At 40.8% G+C, this 20,348-nt stretch overlaps 1 protein-coding gene across 4 annotated transcripts in view; it reads right to left on the bottom strand.

Moving 5' to 3' along the window:
• Positions 1-19,835, bottom strand: part of LOC110113027 (ATPase family AAA domain-containing protein At1g05910) — a 39,943-nt gene extending 20,108 nt beyond the window's left edge. For 2 of the 4 annotated variants that reach the window (XM_020845436.2, XM_020845439.2), the window contains exons 1-3: positions 19,655-19,835; positions 19,487-19,554; positions 19,183-19,402 (exon numbers count right to left, since the gene is read on the bottom strand). In XM_020845436.2, the coding sequence (XP_020701095.1) occupies positions 19,183-19,392 (210 nt within the window). In that variant the 5' untranslated portion in view covers positions 19,393-19,402; positions 19,487-19,554; positions 19,655-19,835. Of the gene's footprint in view, positions 1-19,182; positions 19,555-19,654 lie in introns of all 4 variants that reach the window. The other 2 variants (XM_020845438.2, XM_020845437.2) reach the window with 2 other exon arrangements.
• Positions 19,836-20,348: the final 513 nt, after the last annotated feature.

Here is a 20,348-nt window from a genome sequence, read left to right as displayed (position 1 = left end):
TTACTTCGAAGACTTTGGAGAAATCAGGAAGTCGTATCACTGGGGCTTCTACCATCTTTTGTTTGATTTCATCAAAAGCTCGGGTGGCGGCTGGGGTCCAATTGAAATCACCCTTCTTCAGGCAATCAGTGATAGGAGATACAATAGTGCTGAAGTTCCGAATGAATCTCCTATAGAAAGTGGCTAATCCGTGGAAGCTGCGGACTTCCCAGATGTTCTGAGGGATATGCCACTCCACAATGGCCCTCACCTTCTCGGGTTCTGCGAAAAACCCTTGGGCTAAAACGATGAAGCCTAGGAAAATGACGCGATCTACAAGGAATGTACATTTCTTAGGATTGGCACATAGCTCCTCCTTCCTTAAGACCTCACAAACTTGCCTCAAGTGGCCTAAGTGCTGACTGATCGACTGACTATAGATACGAATGTCGTCAAAGTAGACAACGACAAACTTTCCCAAAAAAGGACGTAGCACTTGAGTCATGATTCGCATAAAGGTGCGAGGGGCATTTAAGACATTGCTAACCACTTGTAAAGATCATCCCTGGTCTTGAAGGCAGTTTTCCACTCGTCTCCGGGTTGGATCCGGATCTGGTGGTACCCACTTTTAAGATTAGTTTTAGAGAATAGTGTGGCACCCGTCATCATATCGAGCATATCATCAAGCCTCGGTATAGGAAATCGATATTTGATGGTGATCTTGTTAATAGCACGGCTATCAACACACATTCTCCACGATCCGTCCTTCTTCAATGTGAGAAGGGCCGGCACCGCGCAGGGACTCAGACTCTCCTTAATGAAACATCGCTGCAGTAACTCGTCAACCTGCTTTTTAAGCTCAGCATGTTCCGTGGGGTTCATGCGATAGTGTGGCAGTTTCGGGAGAGTCTCCAGGGACGAAGTTTATGGCATGCTGAATGTCTCTAAGAGGTGGTAACTGATCTAGGAGATCATCGGGAAAGACATCAGCATACTGCTTTAAGATAGGCTGCACTTCCTGACGAATGGGCTCGTCAGATTCGGTGGGAATCTCACGGCCTACTAAGGCATAAAGAGGGGCGTCTTGAGCAATCTCAACAGTTAGAATGTTGGTGGTGACAAGGTTCACTCCTTTCTTAAATTTGACTGGGTTGGATTTCGTGTCATCTGTAACCCGGGGCTGCGATGGCAAAAGCTTAATCTTTTTGCCCGCATATTCAAACACACAGGTGTTCGAACGCCCATAAATGTGGACATCGTTATCATAGATCCAGAGACGACCTAACAAGATTTGTCCAACATTCATCGTCAATACATCGCACTAGACATTCTCCTTATAGGTGGCAAAGGAGATGGGTACATGGATTCGTTCTTTCACCTCCAAGGAAGTGGAGTTGACCCATGCTACCTTATACGGGTTAGGGAGAGGAACGACAGACAGACCTAACTGGGATACCATGCTGGAGGAAACAGCATTTATGCAACTACCACTATCCACGATGACTTTGCAGTTCTTGTCTTTGATCTTAGTGTAGGTATGAAAAATCAAGGTCCTACGTCAGTCATCCGCGGGTGTCGGGCAGGATAGTGCACATCTCACCACGCAGATGGGAGAGGTATCCAATTTCTAAAGGCAATGGAGGGTCGCAGTGTTATCATCCTCCTCGAAGCATTCGCCTTCTTCCTCGACCTGGTGGATCTGATCAACCTTGGGCTCGAGATCGTCCTCAGTAAACTCCTCAACAATCAAGACTTTATAAGGACTGGAGCACTGAGAAGCGATATGCCCATACCCCTGGCATAGAAAGCACTTGGTCCCAGGACTGGACCGAGGGGCATCCAGGGTGGAAGGTTTGCTTCTAAAATCATATCTAGGTGCAGGTGGACCCGTGGAAGGTCGGGTCGTGCTCCTAGGAGTGGGCCGGGTAGCAGGAGTGTGTGGGGTGGAACTACCGGCTGATCTATAAGAGGGTCTAGAGTCATGTGAACGACTCGGGTGCTGAGAACGGGTCTCCTCTAGATCAAGCACCAGGCTGTAGGCATTCTCCAGTGTAGTGACGTTCCATGTAAACAACTCATTGCGAAGATCCTCATGCAACCCGGTACGAAACATAGATAAGATCTGCGCGGGGGTGGTAGGGGTCTCCCCTTTGCAATGAATCAAGAAGTCATCAAAAGAGGCGATGTACTCCTTCACTGGTTTGTTTCCTTAGTCAGCTATTCCACCTGTCCAATAGACGGGGAAGTACGACGGAGGTAAGTACTTTTGCTTGAGTTCCCGCTTCATGGACGACCAATCAACAATTGGGTACTCATTCCTAGCTTCCCTAAGGCTCTCTAAGTTGGCCCAACTGACTCGCCCTACCCGTGAGCTTCATCTCTACAAAACTGACTTTCCTAACCTTAGAGATGTCATACCACTTAAAGAAACTGTCCATACCTTTGACCCAGTCCAGGAAGAGCTGGGGATCGAGTGTGCTATCAAAGGTAGGAGCGTCAACCTTAATATTTTTCATAAGTGGTGCATCAGGATTATGACATGGGTCATGTCCGTGGTAGGGTGCTTGATGATTGGCACGGTGTTGCCTCTCATCCAAATCTGGATCATGACGTGGGTCATGTCCGTGGTAGGGTGCTCGATGATTGGCACGATGTTGCCTCTCATCCGGGTAGATCTCATCCCCATACATAAAAGGTGGTCTAGATGGGGTGTAGGGAGTAGGGTGGTCTCTAGCTCGCTCAAGTGTATCAAATCTCTCAGTGGTGTTCCTACGAAGCTCAGCTAGATCCACTTGGTTTTCCTTAAGTTGTTGGCTAATAGTATTCATTTCACCTACCAACAAGTCTAAGGTCCTTCCTAGTTGTTCTGAGTCCATTGGAAGTTACTACGGGACTCCTAACGAGACTAGGATGTAAAGGGCAGCAATTAATATGAGTAAAACACAAAGATGTGATGCAAAATGAAAGGAGAAACAAACAGGGCAGCAACCTAACAGTATTCTAAATGACAACAGTGAAAAGATGACATGAAAAAAAGGAAACTACCAGGAATCCTAAAACATGCAAGAGCATACCATGCTCTAATAGCAGATGATGCAGGACTACATATGAATGCGATCAATTCATTAAGAATTTGCACAATTCTTGATTGGAATGAAATAAAAGAAAACTAATAGCAGTTCAAAACAATGAGATAAAACGAATAAAAGGTCACATCCGTTTAGGCTAAATTACATAACCAGAGAGTTGGAAAAAGCTTTCAAAACAATTAGTAATTACTTAATGTCGTAGTAATAGCTTCAGTACAATCCCTAATATAACAATGAAAATTAGTAAGCATGAATGCACACTCAAAACCCTACGTTTGCTAAAGCTTAGCTGTAGCAGAGAGAGTCGTCCTTTGTGACTACAATCAACCACAAAATCAAGTTAGACTAAGGAAATATATTGAACAAGGGGAAAATAGAACCTCTCGTCAAGGGGTGGTGGAGATCCTCCACTTGGCGCCTTCGAAGTGCTCGTCGATGGCTTCTCCTAAGGTATCCAGAATACGCTCCAAGTAATCCTCGACGGTTGATCAATCCTTGGATCACGTTGAAGAAAGTTGATCGTAGAATGTCGGTGAAGCCGTCCTCGACCGTAATCAGTTACTGGATCCGCCATTCATGGGATTTAGGTGACATATCTCCTCTCCAAAATTTGAGAGCAATTTCAGATTTTGCTCCCAAAACCTAAGAGAAATTTCAGATTTCTCTCTTGAGAAAATAGAGATAGGAGAGGGTGGATTTAGGTTGGGACTCAAGTGAGGAGTTAAGGTTGGATAGGGGCTTTGAAAGAGAGGCAACCCAAGGTAGGACCTTGAGAAATTTCGGCCAGCAGTAGGCTGGAGTTCAAACTCTTCCCAAAGAGAGGCAATGTATCCTGGGTAGACTTTAGGAAAGTCCAGTAAGGGAGCCAGCGGGATGAAGCGGGGAATTAGGGATTTATTTCCTAATTCCGCTCTCGGATTTTGGAAAGTAATTAAAGGCTTGGGTTTTGAAAATTTCGGCTAGCAAGAGAGAGGAAATATTTCCAAAGAGAAGAGAGTAGGAGTTAGGAAAGGTTTCCTAATCCTAACCCAAAGAGGGAGGGGCAGGCGGCAATTTGGGGAGAGGGATTTGAGTAATTATTTATTGATTGCTGATTTTTGATACATAAATTATGAAAGCCAATTTAAATCCCAGTCAATTACGAATTGATTGGAAAGGATTTTAAAGACTTTCCTAAAATAGATTTTGTGTATTAGGAAATAATTTGAATTTTAAATCATTTGGATTTGCATTCAAACTTAATCCTAAATATTGTTAAATCTATAATAGGAAATGAAGGATGAAAAGGGAGGGAGGGGAAATCCCCTGTGGTCGGCGGCTAGGATTAGGTAGCCGCCGATTTTGGAAGAGGGATGGTGGGGTTGGTTGGGTGAGGTGGCCATGGGATTGAGAGGGGATGAGGGGTTCGGGTGAGGCAAGGGGTAGGCCGGCGATGGAGGTAAGGGGGGAAGGTAGGAAAAAGGGGTAGAAAACCAAGAGCCACTGGTGGTGACTATTGGGTACAACGGGTGGCCTATCCTAGGCTCCACCAAGCTCTCTAACTCTCTCTCAAGCTCTCTCATAAGCTTCAAGAACACAAGTTCAGGAAAATTTTCATAATCATTCATTAACATCAAAACATAAGACATGAGGCTATAAATAGCCAAGTACAAGGACTCAAGAAAAGTAAAAGACGATCTTGCCCTTTGGGCTTACATACGACATTCCCCACTAAAAGGGTACGACTGGAAAATAATAAAAACAAATATGTGACGTATGAAAATAAAAAAATAACATAAATAACTCAGAAATATAAGGACTCGATCATGGCCGTAGATCGGCGGCCACGCCTCTGATAAACTTTCCATGAGCTGATGTCCCCATCATATTAAATCATTATATTTTTTAAATTAATTTATTAAGCTTAATATTTTATTTGATATTGTATATAAATTTATGAAATTAATTCATTTAACTATTAAAATGCTTCAACAATTGAACCTACTGATTTCAGAAATCAGGATTTGGCTCATCAGTTACCTAGCGAACCAGCAATTTATTCCAATTTTGACCAATCCAAAGCTAAAGCGATTTCCATTTTGAATGAATCGATTACCCAAAATGTTCCTGGTTCAATTGGTTGAGTAAGTCATAGTGGAAGACATGTTGAAGAAGTTATTTGAAGCCAAACCCAATCTGGCGACATCTGAAGCGAAGGAAACCACCGGCGACCATGGAAGAGGTGGAAACCCTAATCCATTTAGGGGGGGGGGAATCAAGAAGTGGAGATTCTGGAGGGAGGAGACATAATGCCTCCACTAGAGCCGCTTTCTAAGGAGGATATAAGTATTGGGTATGAACGAAGGGATGCTGAATTTGCAAGAAGAGGTGAGGATTTCGATCATCGTGGTGTTGATTTTGAAAGGAGGAGGGATTTTGAAGAACTGGGTTTGAGCGCCGAAGAGAAGAGCATAATACTTGGGGAGCACCTCCTTTTCGAGGAATGGGTGGCAACAGAGGATACAGGGAAAACAAAGGTAACCTAAGGGTAAGGAAGCTGAAGATGCCCATCTTTGATGCAATCATAATTTCTGTATTTTCATTATCGAATATTGAACATTAGTTTTTAATTTAGTTTTAAATTTTTTAGCTATCCAATGATGGGAAAGCATCTAATGATCATGATAGGTTGTGCTTGGGCTTTGTTAGACATTTGGTTTACTAGCTTGATGGGTCCTTTGGGCTGCTGCTGGTTCTCGGGTTGGCTTATGGTTCTCAGTTTTAGCTGAAAATGATGATAGGAGGTGGTGGTTTATTGGAGTTGAGCTTTATTTTTCTAAGTTGCTAGCTCATTAATGTTGAGCTGAAGTTTAGTTCATTTATTGATCTACCTAGCTCATTAATCTAAAAAGGTATGCTCTTAAATCTTGGGTTCAAATTGGAGTGGACTTGTCTCTTCTCCTCCCCTTTTTCTTCTCACTTCCCTGTGCTGGGTGAAATCCCGTGCCTTTGTCCCTTGGGTTCCCGTGGATGGCTGTGTTGGGTGATTTCCCATGCCTTTGCCTCTTTGGTTCCAGTGGCTGGCTGTTCGGTTCTGCGGCTGGTTGCTTAGTTCCGTGCTGGGCTGCTCGGTTCTGCGGTCCTCTACTTGGTTCCCATGAGTTCTCTTCTCTGTTTTGCTGAGCCGTTTGGGAATTGTTATTATGGTTGTTGGCCTTTCATTTCCCTAAATCTAATTGGCTTATTTGGTGGTGTTATGGCTGTTGAGTTCCCCTCTTTTGCCTATAGATTGAAGATGTATTTTGAGAGGAAAGGTTGTTGAAAATTGTTGAGCATTGTCTCTTTAAAAACTTGAGGGTTTTCTTCTTCTTGGAAAAGCTTGAGAGCTTTGTCCACTTCTTCTTCTCCTCCATTTCGTCTGGGCTTCTTACCTCTTTCTTCTCTACACAAGTTCCACTCCATTTGTATCCTTCTTCTTGAGCTTTGGAGATGTTTGTTGGCTGATTTGGGAGCATTTGCTGGAGGAGTTTGGTTGGACGTTTGGACCTTCTTGCTGTGGTGGACCATCGGTTTGCTAGCCCTAAGCACATACTTTACTTAACCTACATTTCGATGCATGTGAGGAAACCGTTCTGTCGGTTGTTCTAAGGATAGCGACTTTTTTTATTTCTTTTGTTTCTTTTGATCTCTCTTCTAGTTTTTATCCGTCAATTTTTGTGCTAATAGATGATTGCTACTATTTGAATCGAGTTTGGTTATAGTTCTTCCCATCGTTCTCCTTATTTGGCTTTTCTAACTGGTGTGCTTGCATCAATCTTTGAGGACAAGGACAGACACAAGTGGATCTATAAGGTAGAGAGGTAGTTTGCAGTCAACAGGTTCGCGAAAGAGGAGAAATTGACAGTAGTTGTACTGTGTTTGGAAGGGAAAGCATTGGCTTGGTATCACTGGAGGGATATGAGGCGACCCATCCGAAGTTGAAGATAGTTCAAGGACTGTTTACTAGAACGTTTCCGAACTCGTAGAGGAGGGGACTTCTATGAGCAGTTCTTCACCCTGACTCAGTAGAGTACCTCGGCAGAGTACCGTGACAGGTTTGAGTACCTAGCCAGCAGGCTGGACCAGCTTTCTAAGACAGTCCTAGAGAAAAATTTCATGAAAGGGCTTAAACCAGAGATCCGAGCAGTTGTTAGAGTGATGAAGCCGCGTGACTTAGAGGAGGCCATGAAGTTGTCACAGTTGGTCAAGGACCAAAAGCATCTAAAGAGGGGGGCTATATGCGGTAGTTCGAGGGGGGGGGGGGGTCTTACAAGATGACCACCACCTTCTTAGCTCCCAAAGGACCCACACCAGGAAGTTTGCGTGAAGCCCCAAGGGAGAAGATTGGAGGAGAGGGATTTGGGGGAAACTTCAAGATACTCACTGAGGAGTTACAGGAAAAGCAGACAAGGGGGTTGTGCTTCAGATGTGACGAGAAGTACACGCTAGGGCACAGGTGTAAGGACCAAACTCTTCAGGTTTTCACCATCTATGATAACGAGGAAGCTGAGGGAGGTGAGAGTGGGCCCGTGGTAGAGGAAGAGAAGAAGTTGCATTTTTGATATGACAGAAGTCTCTCTGAACTCAATGGTGGGATTCACCCCAAATCATACCATGAAAGTTAAGGGAGAGATAGCTGACATAGAGGTGATGGAGTTGATCAACAATGGGGCTACCCACAATTTTATCTCCAATCAGGTTGCAGATCAGTTGGGAGTGAAATTAGTGAACACTGGGGGATACGGGGTGATGATGGGCACAGGGAATGTGGAGAAGGGTAGAGGAGTGTGTAGGGGAGTAGTGTTGACTATTCAGGGGGTTCCAGTGACGGAGGATTTCCTCCCATTGGAATTTTTTTTTTTTTTTTTTTTTTAATTTTTTTTTTTTTTTTTTTGAAGAACTGCAAATTGCATTAGAAAGAAAATCTTATTCCAAACTACTAAGTGATAGAAAGTCTATCACAATCCTCCTTTAACAAAGAAAAGAAAATAGGAGGAATCATATTATAAAGTAGATCTTCCCACAAAAAATCACCCAATAAAGTCAAGTTAGTACAAAAATCGGCTAACTTATTACAATCCCTATTAACACAATGAAATAAGAAATTCTCAAAATCATTAAGAAACGACAAATCTTCTATTTCATCATTATGAAGAAGACAAACAGCTTTACCAACTGAGGCCTGCAAGTACTTCATAACATTAAAATTATCACCCTCTATTATGATACCCTTCGTATCCAAGTCCATTCTTTGATTATCTTCTTTAGTGAACGGAAAGCCAATAATTCCATATAACCATTGTCCCAATGCATACATCTGAATTCAAAAGCAAGAAGAAATCTCCCTATGTGATCTCTAAACACACCACCTACTCCAGCTTCATTAGAACTTAACAAAGTTGCATCAATGTTAACTTTAATCCATTCGGGTGGAGGGGGTGCCAAAAAAAGGAATTTGGCTGCAAAAGCCGGTTAACAACCCAATGGTCCGAAAAGAGATTAAACTTCGATGAAATCGATGCTACGCTAATTGCATTAGACACCACAAATGCTATTCTGAGCTCATGACCTTCATGCACCAATTTGTTTCTACATTTCCCAGAGAAAAACACTAAAGAGCAATACAAATTTGCAATGAAAGGATTACCCTTTGATATTTTTTTTTCAAATTCACCTTGCAATCCATTAAGGAAGAGAACTCGTGAATAGAAATATCTCATCTATTCACCAATGCTATTGCTTGAATCAACTTGGAACATTTGACTGAAACGTGCTCTGAATTTTCCACCGATGAGCACCCTCTAGGACAATGATTATAGCTTAACAACCTTCTATACATCAAAAAAATTATAGTCGGTATTGCTTCCCTCAACATACGCCACCAAAAGCAGTCTACACGAGGATGTAACTTCAATTTTATCAACCAGTTCCAATGATCAGAATTATTCTCTGTTGAGCACATGGCCAAACCAACTATAGTTTTCCCAGAAAATTTATTGATAAATTCCAATTTATCATTTATAAGATCTGGATATATATTTATTTGAAGAATGACATCAACCAACGGCATACCAAAATATTTATATAACTTGGCCTGATTCCAGCTGCCATCCGAAATGAAATTATCCAAGGAAGGAAAGTCACACTCCACCATAGCAATGAAAGTTGGCCATCTATCGAGGCTTCTATCTAAAACCCAAATATCCTTTAATAAGTTAATAAAATTACTTGCAACAACCTTGTATCTCATAATTGGTTTGAGAGCTTTAGCACCGCTAATTAAGATCTTCCAGGATGCTGAAGTATTCTTCCTTGCATCAGCACACATGATATCTCTACCATATCTAGCAGATAAAGATTTATTGAGTAGAGAATCAGGATTATTGAGGAATCTCCAAGTGAATTTAGCTCTCAGTGGACCCACTATGGCAACAAAAGAATGAATTCCACGGCCTCCATCACACATTGGTTTGCAAAGATTCTCCCATGCTACATAATGAATACCATGACTGCCATCTTCCTTATTTCATAGAAAATCCCTACACATCTTATCAATTTCTCTTAAAATGCTTAAGGGAACCAAAGAGTGTGAAGAGTAGAACAATGGGATGGAGAGAATAACAGATTTAATTAGCACCAACCTCATTGGTAACGAGATGAACTTATTTCCCCACACATCTAATTTTGACGCAGCTTTTTCCAATAGATTGAAGAAGTCGGATGAAGTCAACCTCCTCAAAGCCATCTTGATACCCAAATCATGCATCTCCTTTATCTTTTTAAAACCCATCACATTAGAAATAGACTTTCTCAAACTTCGATCCACTAATTTTCCAAATAGAATAGCTGATTTTTTATGTTGATTTGCTGCCCCGTCCAACAGCAATAGTCATAAATGAGCTTTTAACTTTTTTCAAATACTCCATCATAGCTTCCGAGAATATGAGGATGTCATCAGCAAACATAAGATGTGAAATCTTAGGAGCCGTAGGTGCAGTTTTTATCACCAACTCTCTCCCCTTGAGCACAAAAGCATTAGTCAAAAGTTGAGAACACAAAATAAACAAGTACGGTGAAAGCGGACATCCCTGTCTAAATCCACTTCTTCCCTTAATTCATTTTGAACCAATCCCATTCACTTGGATTGAAAAAGAAGGATCAACCACACACTCCATCAATAGGTCAGAAAATTTCAATGGAAACCCAGAATATTCCAGCACATGCCTAAGTGTATCTCACGCCATACTATCATATGCATGTTCCATATCAACTTTAATTGCAACAAATCCTCTTTTAGATTTAGAAAATCTAAATTTATAGAATAGCTCATGTGCAAGGAAAATATGATATGATAGAGTCCTTCCTTTGACAAAAGCCTCTTGAACATCAGAAACTAACCGATTAATAACCTTTAACAACCTGTTTAACAAAATCTTTGCAACGATCTTATATATAGACAAGCAAAGACTAATAGGCCGACAGTTGGAGTGTAGGAGAGGGTTACCAACTTTTGGAATGAGAACTACAAGAGTCTCCTTCCACTTATAACACATCTTACCCGAGGATAAGAAAAGAAGAATAGCTTGTCAAACGTCTTTATCAATCAACTTCCAATAAGCTTTGATGAATGAATACGAAATTACATCAGACCCAGAAGAGATATTCAAACCAATGTTTCTCACCACTGTCTACACTTCTTCAAATGAAAAGTCATCATTAAGGAGTTGGGGAGCACTGATGTCATCCTAGGAATGAAGTGGGCCAAGTGGTTGCAGACCTTGGGAGATATCAAGGTCAACTGGGAAGCACTGAGGATGAAATTGGTGGAGTGGAGGATGGTGATCTAGGGGATACAGAGCTGTCCAGGGCCGGGGTATATCTCTTATTCATAATCAGGACCACATAGGAGGTGGGAGGATGATTTTTTGTGGAACTACAACGCTTGGAATGGGTCAGACTGGGGGAAGGGTGAGACATTCTTTTTCAATACAACCACTCATATAATAGTTCAGTGAGGTCTTTCATCCACCTCAAGGCTTACCATCACCCCGAGAGCATGAGCATACTATCAATTTGAAGAAAGGTGTATCATCGATTAGTGTACGACCATACTGCTACCCCCAGATTTAGAAAGATGAGATTGAGAAGTATATCAGAAAAATGTTAGAGGCAGGGATCATCAGGCCAAGTGTGAGCCCTTTCTTTAGTCCAGTCTTACTGGTCAAGAGAATGATGGGAACTAGAGGTTTTAAGTGTATTATAGGGCCTTGAATAAAGAGACTATGCCGGATAAGTTTCCCATTCCGGTGATCAATGAGCTACTGGATGAGTTGTATGGAGCAGTGGTGTTTTCCAAGATGGACTGAAGTCGGGTTACCATCAAATTAGGATGAGAGAGGAGGGTATTCAGAAGACGGCCTTCAAGACACACGAGGGGCACTACGAGTTCCTGGTGATACTATTTGGGCTTGCTAACGCCCCTGCTACTTTCCAATCCCTTATGAATAGGGTGTTTAAGTCGTATCTCTGAAAGTTTGTATTAGTTTTCTTTGATGACATACTTGTGTATAGCAGAATCGAAGAGCAACTGGAGCATTTGAGGGTGGTCTTAGGAGTTCTACAAGAGCATCAGCTAAGGGCCAACCTGAAGAAGTGCAGCTTCGCACAGACTAGTGTGGAGTAATTAGGGCACGTGGTATCTTAGGAGGGGGTGGCCTCTACCTAAGAACTTGAAAGAGTTTAGGGGCTTCCTAAGGTTGATTGGTTATTACTGAAGGTTCATGAGGGGGTACAGCAACATAGCCTGGCCTTTGACAGAGCAGTTAAAGAAGGATCAACGATTAAAAAGGCAGAAGAGGCGTACGCACTGAGACGCGACTTAAGGCGAGGCGAAGCATTTGCGCGTTGAGGCTTACGCCTCGTTGGATTCGGCGGAGTGTGCGCTTATTTCGCACGGGGCGTAGGCTTCGGTTCGTAACGCCTCGAAGCGAAACGAGGCACCGCTTCGATTTGTAAGTATATAGACCGAGCAGTGAGATTTGGAGATGATGTTCCTGAATTGAAAGCTTTTGCAGTTAAAGCTCTTAGCCTGACGTGTTCGGCTTCTGCATGTGAGCGTAATTGGAGTATTTTCAATCAAATTCATACAAACAGAAGAAATCAATTGGCGGCAGATCGAATGAACAAACTAGTTTATGTTATGTTTAATAAAAAACTGAAAGATAGACATCTCAAATTGCAAAATCAAGGAAATATTGAGAATGAAATTGACCCTTTACTTGTTGATGGGTTACAATCTGATGATGAATGGGTTACTCCTAAGAATGCTGATGTATCTAAAGTTGAAGCAGAAGGAGAAAGTCATGTCAATGAAGAAGACAATGAAGCAACTATTCAAGTATATAAAAGAAAAACAAAGTGAGATTGGAGCTTCAAAAAAATTTAAAGGTATTCTTAAATATAATGAATTATTTTGTATGTTACTATTATTTCATTTTAGAGCTAATGAAATATTAACTGATATAGGAGATAAAGAAAAAAAATATTATAGATGAAGAAGAGTTTGAGGATGACTTTGACATTAATTATGAAGATTCTTCTGAAGACAATCAAAGTGATGATGAGCCTGCTTTGGGTCTTGATCCTAAGGGGATGTTTTATTTTTAAGTGAGTTTATTTTAAATCTTGTATTCCAGTAATATTATCTTAAAACAAATCTTCAAATTCATAGTTGACATAATATTTTGTTAGTTTTTTATTATTTATAATTTTCAATTAATTTATTTTAATTGTTTTGAGGCTTACGACTCGATCCGCCTCGAGGCTTACGCCTCGCCTCGCTTAGAAAAAACGCCTCAATTCCTGATTTCGCCTTTTAAAACCTTGAGAAGGATAGCTTTATGTGGCGGTTACCCAGGCTTTTTAGAGACTGAAAAAGGTCATGACCACAGTACCAGTTTTGGCTCTACCAAATTTCATACAAATCTTTTTGGTGGAGACAGATGTATCAAGATATGGGTTCGGGCAGTGCTCTTGCAGAATCATAGACCCATAGCCTACTTTAGTCAAGTGTTGATAGCCAAAACTAGGCTGAAATTAGTATATGAAAGGGATTGATGGTCATCATGTTAGTCATTCAAAAGTGGCGTCCATACATGTTGGGTCGGTAGTTCATCGTCAAGAGAGACCAAAGAAGCTTGAAATATTTGCTGGAGCAGAGAATGGTGACTGAGGAACATCAGAGGTGGTTGTCCAAACTGTTGGGATATGATTTTGAGATTTAGTACAGACCATGATTGGAGAATAAGACAGTTGATGCCTTATCCAGGTGTGGGGAAGAGCTCCAGGAGATGGCCATTTCAGTACCCTCGATATTAGATTAGGGGCTATCAAGAAAGAAAGTGTGTAGGATGAGGAGCTGAGGAAGATTATGAGGGATTTACTAAATGATAGAAGCAGCCACCCAGGCTACTCCCTTGAGGGAGAGAGGCTACTTTACCACGGGAGATTTGTGATGCCACAAACCTCCATTCATATTCCCTAACTACTGCAGGAGTTCCACGGGAGCATGGTTGGAGGCCATTCGAAGGTACAGAAGACATACAGAAGTTTGGCAGTTGAATTATACTGGAAAGGTATGCATAAGAATATGGAGGAGATGGTGTCGAGGTGTGAGATGTGCCAGAGAAATAAGTACATGACCATGGCTCCAGGTGGTTACTACAACCCTTAGCACTTTCAAACAAGGTATGAGAGGAGGTGTCAATGGATTTCATAGATGGTCTACCCCGATCTGAGGGATTCATAGTGATTATGGTGGTGGTTGACAGGCTGAGTAAATATGTGCATTTCATTCTCTTACAACACCCCTACACCGTAATTACAGTAGCTGCAACATTCATCAGCGAGGTGACTAGATTGCATAGGATTCCAGAGTCGATAATCTCTGAACGAGATAAGGTGTTTCTCAATCTATTTTGGAGGGAGTTGTTCAGGTTGCAGGGTGTAGTTCTCAAGAGAAGCATTGCCGACAAAAGCTTGGACACTTACGGTGTTTTGCATCAAAAACATCACGAATGTGGGCCAAATGGTTAACATTGGCCGAATATTGGTATAGCACATTGTACCACTTAGCTTCTCAGATGACCCCTTTCAAAGTCTTGTACGGAAGAGACCCTCCACACTTGGTACATTTTGGGTAGGGGAGCACACCAATCTCCTTAATATAGCAATATTTGTAGGAAAGGGATAGGGTGTTAGAGGAATTGAAGAAACACCTGCTGAGGGAACAATATATTAGGAAGAAGTAAGTTGATGGACATCGGAAGGACATTCAGTTCCAAGTGCGGGATAAGGTGTTTTTAAAACTAAGACCTTACAGACAAAGGAAAGTGGCTAACATGAGGAATGAGAAAATAGATCCCAGGCATTTTGGGCCATATGAGATAGTGAAAAAGATTGGAGTAGTGATTTATCGCCTAATGTTACCCCCAACTGCTAGTATACATCAAGTGTTTCATGTATCCCAATTGAGGAGGGCTATAGAGAAGCATGCAACTAGTTCGGCATTATCGGCGACACTAATTGAGGATTTGGAGGTGGTGTTGGAGCCCTTGGAGCTTAAGGGGGTACGATAAGGTGAGGTAAGGGATAAGGAAGTGTTGATTAAATGGATGAACCTTCCAGATTAAGACACCACTTTGAAGCCATATGAAAGATGGGTCTTACCCAATTCCCATCATTTCACCTTTGGGAGGGGGGTATTATTAAACCAGCTTTTGATGAGCCGGATGAACTGGTCCCACCTGGACCGGGTTCCAATCTATTCCAAGTGGAATAGACCCGCCTGAGGGGGGGGAGACAAGGGTTGGGCCTTCTTAATGGGGGTATTATGGCTTTAATTAAGGGCTTTGGAGGGAAAATTCAAATTCTAGGGGCAGTTTAGGGAATTGTTATTTGCTTTTGCCTTAAGTAGTCTTTTTTGTTCTAGGGTTAAGGATTATGATGATTTTTGCTGAATTTGGTGTTTTCTCTATTTTTGCTTGGGCTCTAATCTACAACTAGAGATTGGGAGAGCAAGATCTTCCTCTTCGATTGAAGATCAAACTGTATCTTGCTAGTTTCTTTCATCACTATCAAATTGCAAGCTTTCTTTCCATTATTTCTCTTTTTTCTCTAAAAAAACCTACTGGAAAGAGTGCTGGTTTTGTTGATTTCTGTAGCACAAATCCCGTAATTTCATTTATTTCCTATCACATTACTATCTATAATGCAAAAATAATGTCTAAATACATTCCAGTATGCTTATCAAAGCTTTGTAAGAGCCAAAGCAAAGTATGAAGCATTCTTCAAAAAGCAAAACATGAAGGAGGCTTGATAACCCCAAAACTCCTCTGTAATTACCTTAATGATGATCTCCTCATGAGGACGACTGAACATAACTGGATCATCAATGTCAAAACGGAAAATAAAACTTTTCAAACAAACTGAACTTGCTCGACCAAGGCACTTCTATCAATCTCACGAGTGCTAAAAACTCTAATGATCTTTCTTAACATTCAATATCTTAGCAAAGATAAAGTGTTCCTCCCAAATTTCAAGGAAAAGGGGAAAAGAACTTTAGGATGCCTTCTATACCCCTCCGCTTTGGGAAGCTCTACAAAAAGGCACAACTCCATATGGTTGACTCAATTACTTCTTTCGAAGTACTCTTCCAAATATTGTGGCTCCAAGAGTATGGTAGCATGACCTCAATTCTCCATTAATGTGTGAAATACACTCAAAATAAACAGGAACATAGAATCAATGGTGATAAGCAACCATTAATGGTACATGAGGCGAAAATATACAACAATAAACATTTCATCATTAACAAACGTATTGAAATGCAATTAAAGGCTATAATCTCAAAGATAAGGGGAAAGAATATGCCTAAGATAGTTCATTTTAAAAAAATTTCTTTTGTAAAGTAGAAGAAAATGCCTCATAGTGACAAAAGACACAACAACAACAACAACATCAAGCCTTTAGCCCATTACGTGGGATCTTGGTTACATGAATACTTTTGCTCCATTGTGTCCTGTTAAGAGTCAAATTCTCATTTAAATTTAGTAAAGAAATGCCATTTTTAATATTTTCTAATCAAGTTTTTTTAAGTCTATCTCTACCTTTCTTAACATAAGCCAAATATAATACATCTACTCTCCTAACTGGTCATCTGAAGGCCACTGTTTTATGTGATCAAATCATCTAAGGTGACTCTCTCTAATCTTTTCTCCCATTGGAGCCACTCCAACCTTTCCACGTATATGCTCGTTTTGTATCATGTTTCTAAGAGTAAAGTCACTCATCCACCTGAACATCCTCATCTTTGCAACACTTAACTTAATATTATGCTTCTCTTTTAATGGTCAAGATTCTGTACCATAAAGCATTGCAGGTCACACCACCATTTTATAGAATTTTCCCTTCACTTCATAGCTTTTAAAATCGGACCGGACCGGCCGGTTCAACCGGTTGAACAGCGAACCGGCCGACCGGCCGGTTACGGTTCAAATGAAAACTTGTTTTGCAGAAAACCGGGATAAACCAGTTCGAACCGGCGGTTCGACCGCTGAACCGGTCCCTGTTTTTTATAACCGGCCGGAAAGCTTATACGCGGAGAGGAAAAAAAACGCGTCGACGTCTGCTCAACTCTTCGGCTTCGAGCTTCAACGGAGGGGGAAAAAAACTCATCTGAAGCCTTCACTTCTTCCCCGACGGCGTGCAAAGCTAACAGCGTCAACGCCATGGCTACACCAATCCGTCTGTTACTGCAAGGGAGGCAGTAGAACCCTAGACCGATTCCAACCTCTGTAGAAGAAATCAATGGGAAAGCAGTGGCCTTTAAGTGTGCTCGGTTGCGGATTTAAGTTAAAATGGCGCGAAACAGCTTTCGAGCTGGTGCCGAACGGAATGATTAGGTTTTGTGAGGAAGAGGGAATGCGAATGTGAGACTCGTGAGCTAAATGATGCCCATTTCACTTAACCGATCTATTATTTTTATCTTTTTCCCTTCGATCTCTGTGTTTCTTCGGTTATTTACTTATTTTTATCTCTCTTTTCTTCTGCTATTTATATGGCCATATGGGGGAATGAGAAAGGTATCTGAAGGTGGATGAAGCCCGACCGAGAGTTCTACCTGTTTGAGAATTTTTGCAGTAAGTTGAAAAAGAAAGCTTTGCTTGCTGTTTTCTACCATGTAGTTTTTTATCTGACATAGTTTTCTACCTTGCATTTTTTATGTTGTAGTTTTTTACCTTGGGTTTTAATTTGTGTATATGATTTTATTATAATATTTAAATATAATAAATATTTATTACGTCATCCGGTTCAACCCCGATTCGACCCCGGTCGAACCATCAAACCGCTAACCTCTCCTTCCAGTTCATTGACCGATCCAGTTTTCAAAGCCTTGCTTCACTTTGAGGGAGGCTTTTCTATCACATAATAAGCCCAATGCATTTGTCTACTTCAACCACCCAACTTGAACTATGCTAATAATATCCCCATCTATTTCACTATCACTCTGAACAATAGACCCAAGATATCTAAAATGTGTACTCTTATTAATAACTTGATCGCCAAAAGCCACAATCCCCCACTAGATCTATTACTACAAAAAGTACACTCCATACATTCAATTTTAGATATACTCAAATGAAAACCTTTAGACTCTATGGTTGACCTTCATAATTCAAATTTACCTTCAACTCCCTCTCTAGTCTTATCAACAAGAGGAATATCATAAGCAAAAAGGACCAAGGTACAACCTCTTGCAAATGTCTAGTGAGAACATCCATGATTAAAGCAAAAAGATATGGGATTAAGGCTGATCCTTGATGTAATCCAACTAAAATAGAAAAATACTTGGTCAAACCACCTTGTGTTTGAACACAACTAACAACTCCTGCAAACATATCCTTCATAACTTGAATATAAGCATTATTAACCTTTTTTTCTTTTCTAGAACTCTCCATAGTAGATATTTATAGGAGTTTTAAGAATTGAATGGGACAACTTTTGAATTCAAATTTTGAAAATGAATCCTAATTTTACAAAATCGGGATAAGGCAAAAAAAATTAGGAAATGCAACAGTGAATTCAAATTGAAAGTTTTGATTAACTTTTTGAACTTCTAATTTTGATTCACTAGGAAGATTTTTAATGATGAAGTTAATTAGGCTGTTGTATATTTGATTTGGAGGTGTATCTGAATGGCAGGTGGGACTTTTGGCTTGATCATGAACATAGGAATTTATGAATTTTGTGCTTGTGGTGGTAGTTGTATAGCAATAGTAGTGCTAGCAGAATTTTATGGCTTAAAATTGTAGTGGTGTTGGTAGTGACAGTTGTAGGATCATGTTCTTTGTTTAACAACAACAAAGATAAGAGAATGATGTAGGGGTTGAAGAGAAGATCCAAACAACTCTATTCATTCAGGATAATCTGCTATGAATGATTAATTTGTGAAGTGGGTTTGAAGGCAATGTAGAAGAATTATAGATAGAAAAGAAAGATGAGAACAAGATCATGAAAACAACCAAGGATCAACATAAATAGCTATCTCACTTCTCTTTAAAACAATAAAGAAAAGCATATGCATTACACAAACTAGGAAAAGGAAACACATCATAGGGATGGATGAATCTCTCTAGGAGGTGAACATTTGCATATATTCAATTCATTAAGTCATAAAGAAGCTATATAATAATTTCATGATTTGAAAAATGACATATCACCTCCCTCCATCTTTCTGAAGCCAACATACCGAGGTTGCACATAAACAAAAATCGTCCAAGTTGGATTTCTCCGGCCCTCTCCCTCAACCCAACATATGTAAGTTGTACATAAAGCTAAGTAGTCCAGGCTAGATTTCCCTAGTCACTCCCTCTGTCACCAAACAAAAACTCTTATAGCTGCCGCACAACACAACTAATCTCCCTACTCTCTATTATGACCACGCATGCATGTAATTCAAGCGCATCAATCCCGCTTTTTAATTCATCATCTTAGCTGAAAAGTAAAAACACAAAAAATGAAATAGGAAATAACTCACATCTAAATGAGGCCCGCGGCTTGACCGATTCCTTGGCCGCAGCATCTTCGCAATCTGCGAAGCCGCAGTCCTCCTCTTAGACTTGTTCTTCTTCCGCATCAGCGGATTGTAATATAAATAAGTCCCGTGCCTATACATCGTTCGCCGCTGCCGCAGCCGATCGCTCGTCCTCAATGGCCCGATCACCGCCCCATCCCGCTTCGAATCCATCAAACTCTAGCTATCACAACGAATACCTGAGCTGATTAAAACCCCTGAAGCCAAAAACATAAAACCCTAAACCGATTGAGATTCGACGCCCTACCGTTCAGAAGCAGACACCACTCCTCTATTCCAACGGTCGAACGAGACGTCTTCCGCACGAAAAGTCTCCTAAAACAAGAACAAAAAAGCACCGTGAGCTTGAGATTGCGGCAAACGCGAGGCATGTAAGACAAAATCAAGGAAATGCGCGGGAAACAGAAACCCAAACCCTAGAAATCTGCCATTAGCGAGTTCGCCAGAAATCCACTCCAACAGAACGAAAATATGGCATCGAGAGAACAGAAGCGCGGACGAGAAAAGAGAGAGAGAAACCAATCGGGAGCAGCGCGAGCTCTCCTTAGAAGAAGCGACGGAAATTGCCCGAGAGAAACCCTTCCCCGGATCACGTGACCATCCATCTATTCTATGTAGTGAGATCAAACGGTCAGAATTTTTTTCATTGATTTTGATAAAATTAGTTCCCTATCGGACGGCTGTAATTGATTCGGAGTACTTGAGTATCGTGGGATTTTGGTTGCCCGTTTCGACCGTTGAAGAGTTTTGGGAGTGAAAGATGTATGTAGAACATCTTTTTGTCATTTTAACTTACTCTCTCTCTCTTAACAGCTTTTTAAAATTGGCGGAAAATCCATTTTGCCTATTAGTGAGAGCTTGAAGTGGGGTCCACTTTATGTTGGGCTAAGTGTTGGTCATATATTATTTAGAATGTATTTAAAAAAGTTTGATAAAATTTAAAAAATTTCTAATATTTGAACTTTATTATTATTTTAGATGGTTGGTGTATATTTAAAACTAATTTATTTTAAAGAAACTCAATTGATAAATAATTTTTATTTAAAAATGAGAAAATAACGCCATGGCCAGAAAATAAAAATAAAAAGCGGAAATAGCCATTCCACGCC

This window comes from Dendrobium catenatum, unplaced genomic scaffold (genome assembly GCF_001605985.2).
Source record: "Dendrobium catenatum unplaced genomic scaffold, ASM160598v2 fragScaff_scaffold_560, whole genome shotgun sequence".
Taxonomy (NCBI): domain Eukaryota; kingdom Viridiplantae; phylum Streptophyta; class Magnoliopsida; order Asparagales; family Orchidaceae; genus Dendrobium; species Dendrobium catenatum.
The sequence above is the reverse complement of the archived record's forward strand: the minus strand, read 5'-3'. Positions and strand labels throughout refer to the sequence as shown.